The sequence below is a fragment of the Populus euphratica genome, unplaced genomic scaffold (assembly GCF_000495115.2).
Source record: "Populus euphratica unplaced genomic scaffold, PopEup_1.0 scaffold233.1, whole genome shotgun sequence".
NCBI lineage: Eukaryota > Viridiplantae > Streptophyta > Magnoliopsida > Malpighiales > Salicaceae > Populus > Populus euphratica.
The window spans coordinates 92,507-107,370 of NW_011500116.1; the positions used below are offsets into that span (position 1 = coordinate 92,507).

The following is a 14,864-nucleotide window of genomic DNA, read 5'->3' on the forward strand; positions in this document are numbered from 1 at the left end:
TTCTATATTAAAATATATATTAATAATATTTTTTATTTTGAAAAACTAATTACTGTATCAAAATAATTTTAAAATATATTAATTTAAAACAAATAAAAAATTTAATTTTTTTCAAAAACATAAATAAAACAGCCCTAAATCGGTAAATTTTTTATATTTTTAAATTATTTTAATAAATAATAATAAAAATAATTTTTAAAAAAATATTATTTTAATATATTTCCCAACAAAAAAAATGATTATCATAAAAAAAAAACATATAACATATCATCTAATTGCTTTAAGGTTATATTCAACATAAAGAATAAAATTGTTAGGAGATTACTTTCCTGAAATGTCATGCATTGCGAGAAAAATTAAATCAATTAAAGACATCCACAAATTCCTGCACCACAGGCAATAATTTAGTTACTGTACAATTCACCAGGAATGTACAAATGGAGTGTCAACAGAAAAGGAACATGCCACGATTTCAAACATGAAACAAGGAAACATTAGTCTTCCTCCTTTTCGCTGTCTTCGGGCAGCCCCATGTCATCTCCAACACCTTCAAGGAGTTTATCCACATCCTCCCCGAGCTCCATTAACCTTGCGCTCAGCTTTTCGACCCTGCTCTGTTCTTGCCCTAGGCACACTAGCAAATCATTCAGCTCCGCTTCGCTCTCCTTCTGGGCTTCTTCCCTGGCTTCTGCTCTTATCGCCTCAACATCTGGAGGTGTTGAGGCTCCCCCACTCTTCAAGGCTTTCACTTCCTTCTCTAGATGGAAATTGGCCTGTTCGAGACTGTTATAGGCATCGGATAGACTCTTCAGATCGGACTCCATCTTTCCAGCTAGATTCTGGTACATGGATGCCTCTGATTCTGTTTTGGCTTTCTCTGCCTTGAGCATCTCTATTCGTTGAGATGCTTCCTGAAGATCTCTCCGGAGTGTCTCTGCCTGGACTCTGTCTAAGCCCCCACTTGTCCTTTGTTCGAGTTGAGATGAGACACTCCCACCTGTCTTCGCCAAGTTCTCAGCCAGAGTTGCATTCCGACCAAGAAGATTCTAAAGAAACAAGAAAAATATAAACTGATAAATCAAAAACATTTCCCTGCAGCTCTAAAATTCTTTTTTTAAAAAAAAAAAGTAAATAAATAAATAACAGTTGCAACTGTTACGAATCTCCCTGCAACACACAATGAATGACATCACAGGTTACCAACACGTATTAGAATGGCTTGAAGCAATCAACAATGGCAACCATAGTACCATGACATTAATTCCCACGATAGTAACGTATAAGAGCAATAATTTAATTATGGGAACAGAGTGACGTTCTGGTCCACAGGTTCTGATCTAGATAATAGGGAAGGTCAACGAAACAAAAAGCCTAAAAGACTTTATGCGATAGCATACAAGAGGTCGGATAAGAATACTTGTATCAGTGGTGCAGTTTTCCATCCATCAAATTTCTTCCTAATCACATAGTTGTTCCCTTTCCCCGCTTTTGGGTACTTTTTTTGAAGTTATAGCTTCACCATTTGATGCTCAGTTTAATATGCAACATAACATCTGCCCAACAGGTAAAGCTGAGTACATCCAACATGCACATAATCTATCAAGTAAATTTTAAAAGGTCCAGGTCACTTCAAAGCCTCAAAGTTTTTTGGTGTCCATCATTGCATCCAGCTGAAGGATTAAGATAAGACTGCTGAGAACCCATGACAGGCTCCAACTTTATTTAAATGTAAGGAAAGATATAACTAAACAAGGTAGCTCATGGTTAGCCATTTCCTTTTGCCTTTCAGGAGAATAAGCTGTATCCAGAAATGATTGAATAGAAAAGGTCATCAGCTCTAAGACATAAAAGGTACCTGTATCTCAGAGCATTGCTTCTGCACAAATGATTTCAGCCGTTCTATGTAGTCTTTGTCACTTTCTCCTCTCTTTAGCTCCAATTCTGCAGGTACAACAGCCACCTCACTCTTTGGACGGCTATATACATCTACAATTGTTTCTCTGATATTTCCTTCCAAACTCTTGACAAAGTTGACAAAATGAGAATCAAATAGTGATGAAAGTATAGGATGATCCTCATTCTTATGGTCAGATGAATCCTGCTCGTCAACATCATCAATCTCTGCCATGCTAGCAGCAGCAGATCTCGTCAATGGTTTATGAAGCTTTGTTGGCTTAACAGAGGAGAAAAGGAAGCTCTTCATCATTTCATCAAACTTAAGAAAGTACGATGTGAGTCCAATCTTCTGACTTATGGCATCAACTACTGTAAAAGCATCCTTTCCACTCTCACCAGACTTGTTGTAAATAACACACTCCCCCAAGAGAACTGCTCCCAACCCCCTTATGCACATAGTTGCAGATGGATTTGACACCAACTCAAGCAAATATGTAAGATGGGGACGTGAAGCTAGGAAGCACTGAATTGCATTGGGGCAGTCAGCTAGCCAGGTCACCAGCAATTTCAGAATAATTGGTTGAACATACGAGTTCTCTTTTGTACTTGTTTTTCCATCTTTAGTTTTCATGTTGGAAGCAAGGGCCAAGTATTTAACCATGCGGTGCATTAGTGGCTCTGGAGCTCCTAGGGATGGCGTGGGCGACTCAAGCTCAATGCGCAGAACCTGCAAATGTTTTTCTTAAAATCAGATAATCTCGAAAAAGACAGGAGGTGAAGGGGGTTTACATTTCCCTTGAAGAAAACTACATGCGATGGGGGAAAAACCAAGTCCACTCTTGTTTCTCCCTTGTGCTGGTATATGGAAGAAAAACTGTAGTGGTACATGTGCACACTACACTTACCTAATTTATCCAAACCCATACTCGTTATCTCCCCGCATGGATTCTTGATCAATAGTATCCATAAATAATTTGGCTCAACATTCAATCAAAGGCAGTAAAAAGAACATTCAAAAAGCATACCCTACATTTCTGATGTATGTTGAAAGGGAAGCGGTTGCAATAGACAAAGTAGCTAAACTTGCAACGAGTTCATTCCCAGGTGCTTTTAAGCATCAATTTACCAACCCCTCACGAAAGGAATACATTACAGGGGACACTCGGAAAAAGAAATACAGCAGCAACCATATAAAATGCGACTCTTGCAACCATGAAAGCAACAACTTTCACAGGTTATATGTATCATTAAAGATGATGTTTGAATTTTCACTTCAAAAGAATAAAACATTTATCAGAATTCAAAACAGGAATGGAATGTGGAGAACAGGAACTCAATCCATGGGTCAGCTACAGGATAACATACTTTGAGATGCATTTGTATTATGATAATTTTAAAAGAAACAGTCTAAATCCATGGAAACAATGCCTATAATTCATTAAAGACAGATAAAATTACAAACGCATCCCCTCTAGCCATAACTGCACCCTTGATTTGTTTCAAAATCAACTCATTGAAAAGCCTCAGTTTACAACTGCTATGCCTCCAACAACACTTCTTGAATCCATCTCTAGTCACTCCATTACCACTTCTTAAATCCACTTCCAACCTCCAGTATATCCGGTCAAACCTTTCTGAATTGTCCATTCCATACCAAGACCTATTCTTAATCACCTTACAAAACTGCTCATTGAAAGCAATCAAATGCTAATTAGTACAAAAGAAGCACTTGCTATTCAAGTTGTTAGTGTTTAGCAGCATTCTCTGATAACCCATCAAAAAGATCAATAAAAAGAAAGAAAATGAAACCACTTGGTCTAGCTGAATCTCTCTTCTTAAGATGATTCAACTTTTAAAGCAGGAAATCTATTGTTCAATTTTCCCTCTCAGTTTTTTTCATTTTCTGAATAATTTCAGTAACAAAAGGTTTTTTTTTTTTCGTTGGGAAAAATTGTTATTAAATCCATTGTTTGGAGCCTTTTCTTTCTAATGATTGTATCTTGTGACAACACATCTTTCCTAGGAGAATTAAAAACTATGTAAAAGGGGAGTCAAATATGATCTCGACAACAAGAGTTTTAGTGGTTATGGTGTTTGAGACAAGTTTGAATTTTTGTGGCAAATGGAGAGGTATGAGATACCAAAGGTCTGAAATATGAAATGAGAGGCAGAACTGAGATTAAAATAAAATAAAAGAGATATAGTGGCAAGTTTGACTAACTTTGCATGGATGCAAGCTCCTAGCTGGTGCATTTGAGAGTATCATTTTAATATCTTGAATATAATTTTTCAGTCCCCCATCCATGTTAAAACAGAAGAAGAAAAATAAGAGATTGCATACCCTTTCCTTGCACTGGATATTGTCCCTGAGTATATGAGAAAGCACACTCGCAGCCCTGCAACAAGTCTGGAGTTCAAAACATTAGATTGATTGTTAACATGCAGCAAGTACCAACAAGTATATTTAATGCTCCATGAAGTGCAAGAAACATTGAGGAGCAGATGCAAATTTGATGAGACCATTTCAGGCATTTCTATTCTTATTTCTTTTTCAATAGATATTATGCAATACCAAAACACTGTATTACCTCAAGATCACCATCACTTTCACCCAAAGTAAGACCATGTAACAGCATGCTGTGGAAATATGCGAGATAACCCATAAAAAATTATCTGTTAGTGTGGCAGTGGAGTTTAATTAAGGCAATATAACTTGATACAACATATCCTGGTTCAAAATAAACTAAATAAAATGTGCACTAGTAAATGCACTAGAAATATACAAACCTTCCAAATGACATTCTCACATCCTCTTCAATGGGAGCATGAGTCATTGAATATGGTTGAGGTATTAATGTGGATGCTAACATTGTTTGACCATCAGAATTTCTCTGAAAAAAAAATACAAAATAGTCAAATAAGATTTGGAGACAGTATGCATTACACTTTTAATAACACACAAATTAAGAATGTAAATAACTGATAGAATTAGCATAATCATCAACTACATTAACATAACCCAAAAAAGGATATTACACAGCAAACACATGAATTAACCTCACAAAAGCTCTTAAAAACGTGGTCAGCTTCAATGAACTCTTGCACACTAGATGTCCGCAAAATGATTCGAAGAATAGAATTCAGAGCCGGTTCTACTTGTGGCTGCTCACCAAGAACTTTGCTTGCAAGAGTATCGAGATTCTTTGGGTGTCCAACAATCAAATCACCAACGCACCGCAATGCCTGCCAAAGTGAATAATCTTCAAGTAAATGAATAAGCTTTGGTGACTGTCGGGAAATACTTAGAATAAATCACCATCGAGAAGAACCAACAAAGCTTTATCCCATATGATAACCCATAGTCTTTCACAAATTTTCTTCATTTGAGATGGCTATCATGCCTTATTTTATAATGACAACAAGAAGGTCCAAGACTTACCACACAACGTACAGGAATAGGAGCCCATTGGCTTTCAACACCCAACAATAGAAGATAGTCAAGCACTTTATTCTGCAATGAAATCAACAGATTTAGGATGGAGTATTATTATACTATCAGAAATTATTGGTGCTGATAAGTGAGCTTGTAACAAACCTGAACCAGGACTGTTCTATTTGCCAGCTTATTCATATCTTTACCAGGATCAGATTCTGAACCTCCCATCAATAACAAATTAATTGTTTCCAAGGCACTGAGCAGATTAATTGTCTACTGGCAAGACATTTGTATCAGAAACAGCAAAAATCACTGGTAAGGCTTCCAAGACAACATGCCCAAACATCTAGAATGCTCAAACTACAGAAGAAGTATTAGCATTTTTGGCAGTCAACTGTCTAACCTTCTGTTGGGTAAAACTGTAAGCACTTCCACGTAGCTTCAAGATTGATATTATAGAATCAAAGCCCAACGTCTCCCTCAGGAGTACCTAAACCACATGCAAATTATTAGCGGCTCAACTGGAATACGTGCATCAGAAACTATACCAGATAAGCTACAAACCTGATTGGAAGCATTGTTGCGAAGAAGATTGTTCAATAATTCAAGACAGTCCTGTGTAAAGACCAACGTTAGATTACATTAGCAATGTGTTAAAAGATTTCTTCAATGTTTATAAAAATAAATTAGACCAGACTACAGATATAACAAGGGCTGTTTTCATTTTATGCTCCAGACATGGAGGAAAAAACAAGGTCACAATAATATGTTAGAGCATGTCTTCAGATAAAAGATTAGCTGAAATTCGAATCTTTTCCCATCCCTATACCCCACCCCAGAGGGGGAAAAAACAAATGAATCTAGATAATATATATATATGGTATTCGATTTTAGCATCTCATTAAAGAAAAATGAAACAATTTTTTTTAGTTTTCAGTTTTTCATCATTTACTGAATGCATCTCTCAAAATTCTCGCAATGGATGCAAATACCCCAAATATCCAAGGAAGATTACTTCAGTCCATTTCTCAACCAAAGCAGTGGACAGCATCAACAGGAAACAAGCTAAGAACAGTTCATGGTTATGAGAATCCTACCAACCAGTTCAATTCAGGTCACAAAACATTGGCCACAAATGCTTGTGAAAGTGGCCTCTGTAATCAATAGCTATGATCAGAATGTGATGAAGAAAATGAAAAGATAGACTACAGAGTCTAGAATTGCACATGAAAAGGGGGGAAAACTTGAGCTTTAGATGAGAGTTGTGCAAAAGAACTACATAATTTACATAAAGAGCCAACAAAACAAAAGGGTCTATGTACAGGGACAAGTGATCTAGCAGCAAGCAAGCTAAACAAGTTAACAGGACTAAATTAAAATTGAGATGAATGTGAATCACCTGCACAACAACACCGCCTTCTGAACCTCCTTCCTCTTTGATAATGCTAAAAATTTTCTCAAATGCGCCTTCAAAGACTAAAATTTTTTGAATCTCCTAGATATTACAAAAATAAATCAGTAAGTAACAGAACAATACGCACACTATTATGTATTTGGTTATAAGAATGTAAAAAAAATGGGTGTAAGAGATGATGAAGAAAGAAAAACCCTCACCTCAGCTTCTCGAGTCAGGTGAGTGAGAAGCAGCAATGCCTCATTTCTTATAACCTGAAAGCAGACTAGAAATTACTTCACAAAAACACACAATGGAATAATATATATATATAAAAGAAGTGATCAGGACAATAAAAAATCGAAACTAATTTGATATTCCCACCTCCTATTTTGAAGTTTCATAAAGCAAAGAACAAGTGATTCTTTTTAGTATCAGGTCATCACTTTACTCTTTATATGGATGGCTGAAAGTTCTACATTGAAATGAAAACCCTAGGCAACTAAAAACTTCTTAACAAAGAAATAGCTGTTTGGTTAAAGAGTTTTGAACCTCACGATCCATAAGCATATCCATGAGCCGAGTTATACCACGTGGAATGGTCAGAATTGCTTCCTGTAACCTGAAGAGGAACTCAGAAAGAGTCTTTCCAGCATAACTAGAAAAATGAAATACACCTGGATATAAAAAGAAGATATCTGTTGTGAATCCATACCTATTTTGAGAATTTGTGAGAAGCGCAGTCAAAATTTGAAGGGTATAGTATCGCACATAGAAATCTTCTTCTGACTGCCAAAAGAAACAATCAAACAAACAGCAAAACAAATTGCAATCAGAAAGGTCTCATTTGAACAATAAATGTTAGAAAATACATATACAGGACTCTCACCAATAAAGTGAGAAGGAGAGAGATGTTTTCTGCTTCCCGTGAAAGCAAATCAGTATTCATTAAAGCTGGTTGGACCTCGTTCTGCGGCCCCTTTGCATGATCAATAGGCGTCAAAGCACTAACAAGAGTTTCTAGGGCACCTCGAATCTGCTCAGAATAACATTCATTTTAGTTCATAATGAATTTGACCGAGCAATTTATTAAGATAGAAAAAAAATTCAATAATAACCAATCAAAGAGGCAAAGAAATGACCGTATGGGCAGATTAGGCAACCAAAAACTTCAAAAAAAGAATGAATAAGCTTCAGCAAGCAGAAGAGAACCATCAATCCCAAAACTTTATAAAGATGCAGATCAGATTATTGGAAAATACAAGACTATCACGGCCAAACACTATACAATTCAATGGTTTAGTAAAACAGATCCTTAATTTTATTTTATTATCTACTAATATATTGTTAATAAATGCATTCTTAAGCAACATGCCAACCAAAAAGGGCAGAAGGACAAAAATAAGGAGAAAAGGCAAGAAAGAAAGAACTATAGAAAGAAAAGGAAGTAAAGGACAAGGAAGAGAAGATTGGAAACCATTTCAACATCATCTCGCTCCTCCTTTAAGACACCCATAAGTACAGGAAAACCTGCAAGAGAAGTAAACGAAGCAACTTATCATATGTCAAAGATAATTCAAAAAAAAAAAACCAAGATGAGAAAGAAGCACACACCCATTGCTCCAAAAGCTAGCTGTGCACCCCGACTTTCAGCAACAACAGACTGAAGCTCAGCCATAGCATTCCTCCTGTCGTCTGGTAGGACGCCATTGCTTATCCGATCAAGCAACCTTTCAACATAGCTATGGACACAAACCATGTCAGAAAGATATCACCCAACAACCCCAACTAATAAAATAAAAGCAAAACCTATTGAACACAAGATGCTACTCCATAGAAGATAAAGCAACAAGACCAAAGCAGATACAGCATGAAATTCTCCAACATTAACTCAAAAGGAAGAGGTAAGAAAAACCAGTTAATTTTGTTTACCTGTCTTCATTAGAGCCAGAACTGTCGTTGCCGAAAACAAGCCCAACCATTCCCTTGATCATCAAAATAAAGAAGATTTATATATCAATTAATCGAGCATGCATTATAACAATTAAAAAGAGCGCAAGTGCAGTAATAAAAATTGGAGGAAGCAATTAGGAGAGAGAAGGGCGATCATGACCTTGTAACCGGACACCAAATCCATGTCTCAGGCTTATTAGCTTGATAATAACCAGAGCAATACCTCTCTCTATCAATGATAATAAAATCGATATGGATATTAAAAAAAGAAAAAGAAAAAGAAAAAGAAAACCCTAGTGCTCGGGCAAGGAGAGGGAGGGAGATCGAGTGAAGTGAATAGAGAAGAAAAGGGAAAGGTCAGAATTGGATCTGGGCGTCGTTATTTCACCTGCGCTTTCTTACCCACTTTTGTTTTTTTTTTTTTTTTTACTTTTTTATCTGAGCGAGAAAGCTGAAAAATGATCTAAACGGAGTCACGTTGACCTTAATCACAGTTTTAAAAAAATAAATAAAAAATAAATATAAATAGCATGGTCAAAAAAGTAATAGTAACAACCCGCGAGCTTTTAAAATACTGCTAGCAAGAACTGCAGTGTTTTTTAACATGGCACAGCAGTTGTTAGAGTAAAGGTGTTTTTTTTAATACCACAAATTTCTTTAAATATTACAATTTTTAATTTTTTTTTGGTTAATTGCGATATTTTCTAGAATATTCTTCTCCGATAATATTTCCTCAAAACTTTTGAAATTCTATGTTAGCTTAGAAAAACACTTATAATTTAATCAAATTTGTTTTAATACTAATTTAGGTGTTAGAAGTGATTAATTGTCATTCAAATCTTTTTAAAAACTAATTTATATTTAAAATTATATAAATAATTTTAAAAAAGCTATCTAAAAATATATTCTACATGATATAATATTATTATATAACTCAGAGTTAACCTATCATAAATTAGATTGTGTTTATAGAAATCTTTGATAAAAAATTTACTGAGCAAAACTAGGTTGACTGAGAATGTAGGAGACCATTAATAGATGGATGAGATGTAGTTTATTTTTATTTTATTTAATAAAAAAAAAAAGATATTAGTGATGAAAGTCCTATATCTACAAACCAGGCAAAGCCCATGAGCAGAAGAGTTTAAAAACAGTTCGAGGCTTTTGTATCCATGTATGGGTTGGTTTTCTAGGCTTTGAATAGTGAAGCCCACTGCAAGCCCATGGCTTTAACCATACGTTGCGTTACCCATGAGCTGAAGAGTTGAAAACAGTTCAAGGCTTTTGTATGGTTTTCTGGGCTTTGAATAGTGAAGCCCACTGAAAGCCCATGGCTTTAACCATACGTTGCGTTTAGCAATGGTAGCTCTCTGCATAACGTGAGTGGTGAAGTTTTTTATAGCTAAAATTGCTGTGAATTATGAGGTAATCCCATGCGAGGAAAAATGATATTGGAGCATATCCTCTCTTTTCTTTCTTTCTCTAGCAACTTTAGACTCGTTTTGGTCCCATTAGAGAGAGCATGGAGAAGCAGCACGAAGGTCATGGTTTTAGTGGGGGTTGAAATAATAAATTTTATACTAGTAGAACATGTGATTCATGTTTATACAATGTATTGATTTACCGAGAGACTAATGTTTCACATTGTGATGGACTAATGAAAATACAAGAGTTCATAATGTCATAATATCTTGCTTGTTGTATTGTTTATTAGATCATTTTATATTTGTTTACTAATAGTTGTAGTATTTCAAATAATGCCTTTTCAACGGCTTAATCTTCTTGATCTTTAGTTTCCATGCCAAGAGATATAAAAACAGGAATAGATTTAGCATTGGGTCATTGCACAGAAGTTTGTTTATGAAGTTAGTGTGAGATGTAAAAAACAAAAAATTAAATACTTATATTTTGCTAAAGTTTTTGTGAGTAATAGTATCAATTGATTCAAAAAATATTTACTTGGATATACATCCTCCTAATGCTTATCATTAAATTCTTTTAAAATCTTTAAATGAATGTTGAAAAGAAAAGGATAGCTAGATAAATATAAGCATGTTTTATTTTATCTTGTGCACAGTAAAAAGAGCATGAAAAGAGGATGATTAGACGATTAGAAAATAATAACGATAATGGAGTTGAAGATGACAATGTGATTTCTAAAAAGCAAATATTACCACTAAAAGTCGAAAAAATAAAAAATAAAAGCACTAGCAGTAGTTATGAAAAACATAAGGAAATTGCAACATTTGAGGTATATTTCATATCGAGAATAACTCGTAGTGCTTAAAAGTATTTCCAAAATTGCTGGCAAAATAAAGTAGCATCTTAATAGCGTGTTGAAGCTCTTTATTATCAACGTGTCATAAAAACTGTAAAAACTATAGGTCCTAGTTATAAAAGACTAAGCTTGCATACTCTTCGTTGTTATTATTTGGCAAAGATAGTTAATGAAGTGAAGTTATATGTTGAAAGTTATCATGAAACTTGAAAGAAAATTGGTTGGACACCGATATGGATGGATAAATCAAAATTGAAGGACTTTAATTAAATTATTAGTATATTATCCTAAATGAACAATTTTTCTGAAGTTTATGGATGCATCAAATGCCTCAAAGACTACTCTGTTGTTGCATAAGTTATTTTGTAATAACTAGGTTGAGAATTATTTTGAGTGAAAATTAAATTATTATGCAACCTATAAATAAAAGTGAGTAAAATAAATAAAATATCTAAAAAGAAATAATAAGAGGGTTAAAATTGAATAAAAAAAAGGATGGTAAGGCATGAATTAACTAATAAGAAAACTTGGGGATTAAAAACTATGGGTCAATGTACAAAATTAGAAAATTAGGTAATACAAATGCCCAACTTTCTTCTCATGGCTAACAACATTTCCAGCAAAAGAGAGAGGATGGAAAAATTAATTTTTTTTCTTTCAAAATTCTTGACAAAACCACTCAAAATTAAGAAAATTAGTGTATGTAAGAGTTAGATATGGAGTCAAAAGGGAGAAATTAAGTATTGTTTTGTTAGTTTTGGGGATAGATTAATGGTTAGGGTTTTGGAAAAAAAGAGAGAGAAAAAAAGATTAAATAGGCTTTGGTTTTTCTTAGCTTGTAAAACCATCTCATTAAGGTAAGGAATACCTCAAATAGATTAATGTCATTAAATTTATGTTTTTGTTAATGAATTAGAATTGTTAGATGTATATTAGGATGAAATTGAGGTAATTGTATGATGAATGAATGTAATTATAGTTTATTTATATTTATATGCATGAATTAGAGTTGGGTAAAGATTTAATTTAAAAAATGAAAAGGATAAAAAACTCCTCTCTAATTGTATTGAATTTTGACTAATAGAAAGATATTGGTAAATTTAGAATTTGGATGAAATTAATTAGGATTGTTGAGGATTATGGTTAGATAAATGTTATTGGATGAAAGTAGGAATAAGAAAAAAGAAAATAATTTATATTTTTTTCATTTTCATGTTCGGCCTAAGAAGTACTAAAATGAGGAGGATTATAAAATTTCTTAACTATTTATTATGAAAAAATTTGTTTAAATGAATTTGATTGAGCCACCTCAAAGCTAGAAAAAAAATAAAATGGGATTGGTTAGATTAAATAATAAGAAATTTATATAAAGATGTGTCGATTAAAAAGAAATAGGAGAATGAATGGAAGAAAGAAATGAATATTTTACGTAAGAATTGGAATTCTTGACAAGAATAAAGTGAGAATTCAGAATTTTATATTAAAAATATAATTGAGTAGTAAAATGAATGAATGACAATTAATGTAATGATTTAATCGATACATGAGAGGTTGTTAGACCTAATTAACAGTAAGGGACCACTTCATACGCATAAACACCATATAGGTGTTTGGCACCTTAAAACAAATTATTAATTATATTAAATTTTAGATGGAATTTTCTTTATTTTATATCTTAGTGTGAGTTTTGAAAGAAAAGGAAAAAAATGATAATAAATAGACTAATCCCTAGTTAATGGGATTAATGCCTAGGTTATTGGGCAAATGGATAAATTATTTCCTAAGTTAATGAAAATAGTGCCCTGCTGAATGAGCGGATTAAGAGAAAAAAAATCCTCAGTTAATGGGATTAGTGCCCAGGTTATTGAGCTGATTAGTACTTAAAAGTGTATTTTTATCAAGGTTTTATATCATCATTTTACACTTGAAGTATCAATAACTCTTTAACTAGAGCATGTTTTATAATAACAAGTTTGATAATATAAGATACATTTAATTTATAGTAAATGCTCATTTTAAATGAAGGCATATCTCATAATTCAAAGGATTGATTGATGTAATTAACTATTGAAAGTGAAAAGACAAAAAAAAGGACTAAGTTTAGAAAAGAGATGATGATTCAATTCAAATTAGAACACTATTAAGTCATTGGGTCATATCTGGAGCTATAGATCTTGTATTTCAGTTTGGTTTATATGGCTAGAAAGCTAAGACATAGAGCTAAAACATTTATAAGAGTCCAAGACTCAATTCTTTCATTTGGAAGTCCAAACCTTAACATCAAAAGAGAAATCTGAATTTCTCATGCAGCCCAGACATTGTTCAGTTTTTAGCCCATATCTTGAATTGTAGAAGTTCAAATGCACCGATTCTTTTTTTAATGGAAAGTTGAGATAATTTCTCAAAACTTTCATGAAGATTATTTGTTCAAATGCTAATGTTATCATTGACGTTTTATTCAGATAAGAAGATAAAGATTATCACAAAGTCAAAAGGTGGTCACCCACTCAATAATTAATCATCGAATCAATAGTTCTGAATTTTAGCCTATAAAAGGAGGCATTTATCATGCATTTAGGTATCTTGGTTTTCATATTAAAATTATATTCTTGCTCTCTTTCTTTATATTTTTGTAATGCTTAAGTTTTGTTTTCATTAACATCTTGTTTATGCCTTTTATTTTCTTTATTATACTTATATAATCATGTTTTTCCCTTGTTTATTTATGTTTATTTTCTTCATTATGTTTAGCTAAATTTATTATATTAAAAGGAAAAGGTTTCACTAATAATATAAGGTTAAGTATAATATAAACTCAAGATGGACTTCAATGATTATATCATAAATAACTTGCTATTAATATGTCTTATCAATTTTATCTTATTAATTCTTAATACCTTACTTGTTAAATAGTTAATTTAAATTTATGTTATATAACACTTGGTACAACAAATGCTTGACATTTTCATAGTCAACCATATGGTATAACCTACACTTGTACTATGAAAGGAACTTGATTTGTTGTTAACATATGTTAGCATCATGAATTCTTGACAATATTTAAAAGTTTGGTATTACTTAAATAAGATAATTAAAATGATTTTGTAAATAATTTATAATGAGCTATTAATGACAAATCATCATATTAAAATCTCCTTTGTGTTTGGTTTCTAGTTGAGTAATAGAAAGAGTTTATATTATACTTAAGGAAAAGGTTTCACTAATAATATAAGGTTAAGTATAATATAAACTCAAGATGGACTTCAATGATTATATCATAAATAACTTGCTATTAATATGTCTTATCAATTTTATCTTATTAATTCTTAATACCTTACTTGTTAAATAGTTAATTTAAATTTATGTTATATAACACTTGGTACAACAAATGCTTGACATTTTCATAGTCAACCATATGGTATAACCTACACTTGTACTATGAAAGGAACTTGATTTGTTGTTAACATATGTTAGCATCATGAATTCTTGACAATATTTAAAAGTTTGGTATTACTTAAATAAGATAATTAAAATGATTTTGTAAATAATTTATAATGAGCTATTAATGACAAATCATCATATTAAAATCTCCTTTGTGTTTGGTTTCTAGTTGAGTAATAGAAAGAGTTTATATTATACTTATTTGAAATACTATTAGTAGATCCTCTAACCTTGACAATTATTTTTATCATTGTTTAATCTTCAAATTAATCTTACTTCTCAAAGTCCTCTTTAATTCATCATCATTATCATCACCATCATTATTATTATTTATGATTTATATGGTTAATCTCCTTGTGGTTCGACCTTGGTCTTACAAGGTTATTTATTACTTCGACACTCCTATACTTGGTAGAAGATATCAATATTTTGGTCATGACACATAAAAATCAAAAACTCTTGAAAAT

At 32.7% G+C, this 14,864-nt stretch overlaps 1 protein-coding gene across 1 annotated transcript; it reads right to left on the minus strand.

Moving 5' to 3' along the window:
- Positions 1-300: 300 nt before the first annotated feature.
- On the minus strand, positions 301-9,082 carry GC6 (golgin Putative 6). The gene is made up of 19 exons (XM_011004815.1): positions 8,839-9,082; positions 8,658-8,710; positions 8,340-8,467; positions 8,203-8,255; positions 7,615-7,761; positions 7,441-7,514; positions 7,278-7,347; positions 6,947-7,000; positions 6,732-6,827; positions 5,897-5,947; positions 5,736-5,822; positions 5,492-5,605; positions 5,336-5,407; positions 4,954-5,139; positions 4,684-4,787; positions 4,485-4,533; positions 4,238-4,303; positions 1,856-2,623; positions 301-1,046 (listed from the first exon to the last, which is right to left on the minus strand). Exons 1-19 carry the CDS (start codon positions 8,860-8,862, stop codon positions 495-497), a joined length of 2,748 nt encoding a protein of 915 aa, XP_011003117.1. The 5' UTR covers positions 8,863-9,082; the 3' UTR covers positions 301-494.
- Positions 9,083-14,864: the final 5,782 nt, after the last annotated feature.

Coding starts and splice junctions, on each gene's coding strand:
- GC6 (XM_011004815.1), bottom strand. CDS start 8,862: ATGGATTTGGTGTCCGGTTACAAG. Junction 5,140..5,335: donor CTATTCCTGTACGTTGTGTG/GTAAGTCTTGGA, acceptor TCACTTTGGCAG/GCATTGCGGTGCGTTGGTGA. Junction 2,624..4,237: donor ATATCCAGTGCAAGGAAAGG/GTATGCAATCTC, acceptor AAACATTTGCAG/GTTCTGCGCATTGAGCTTGA.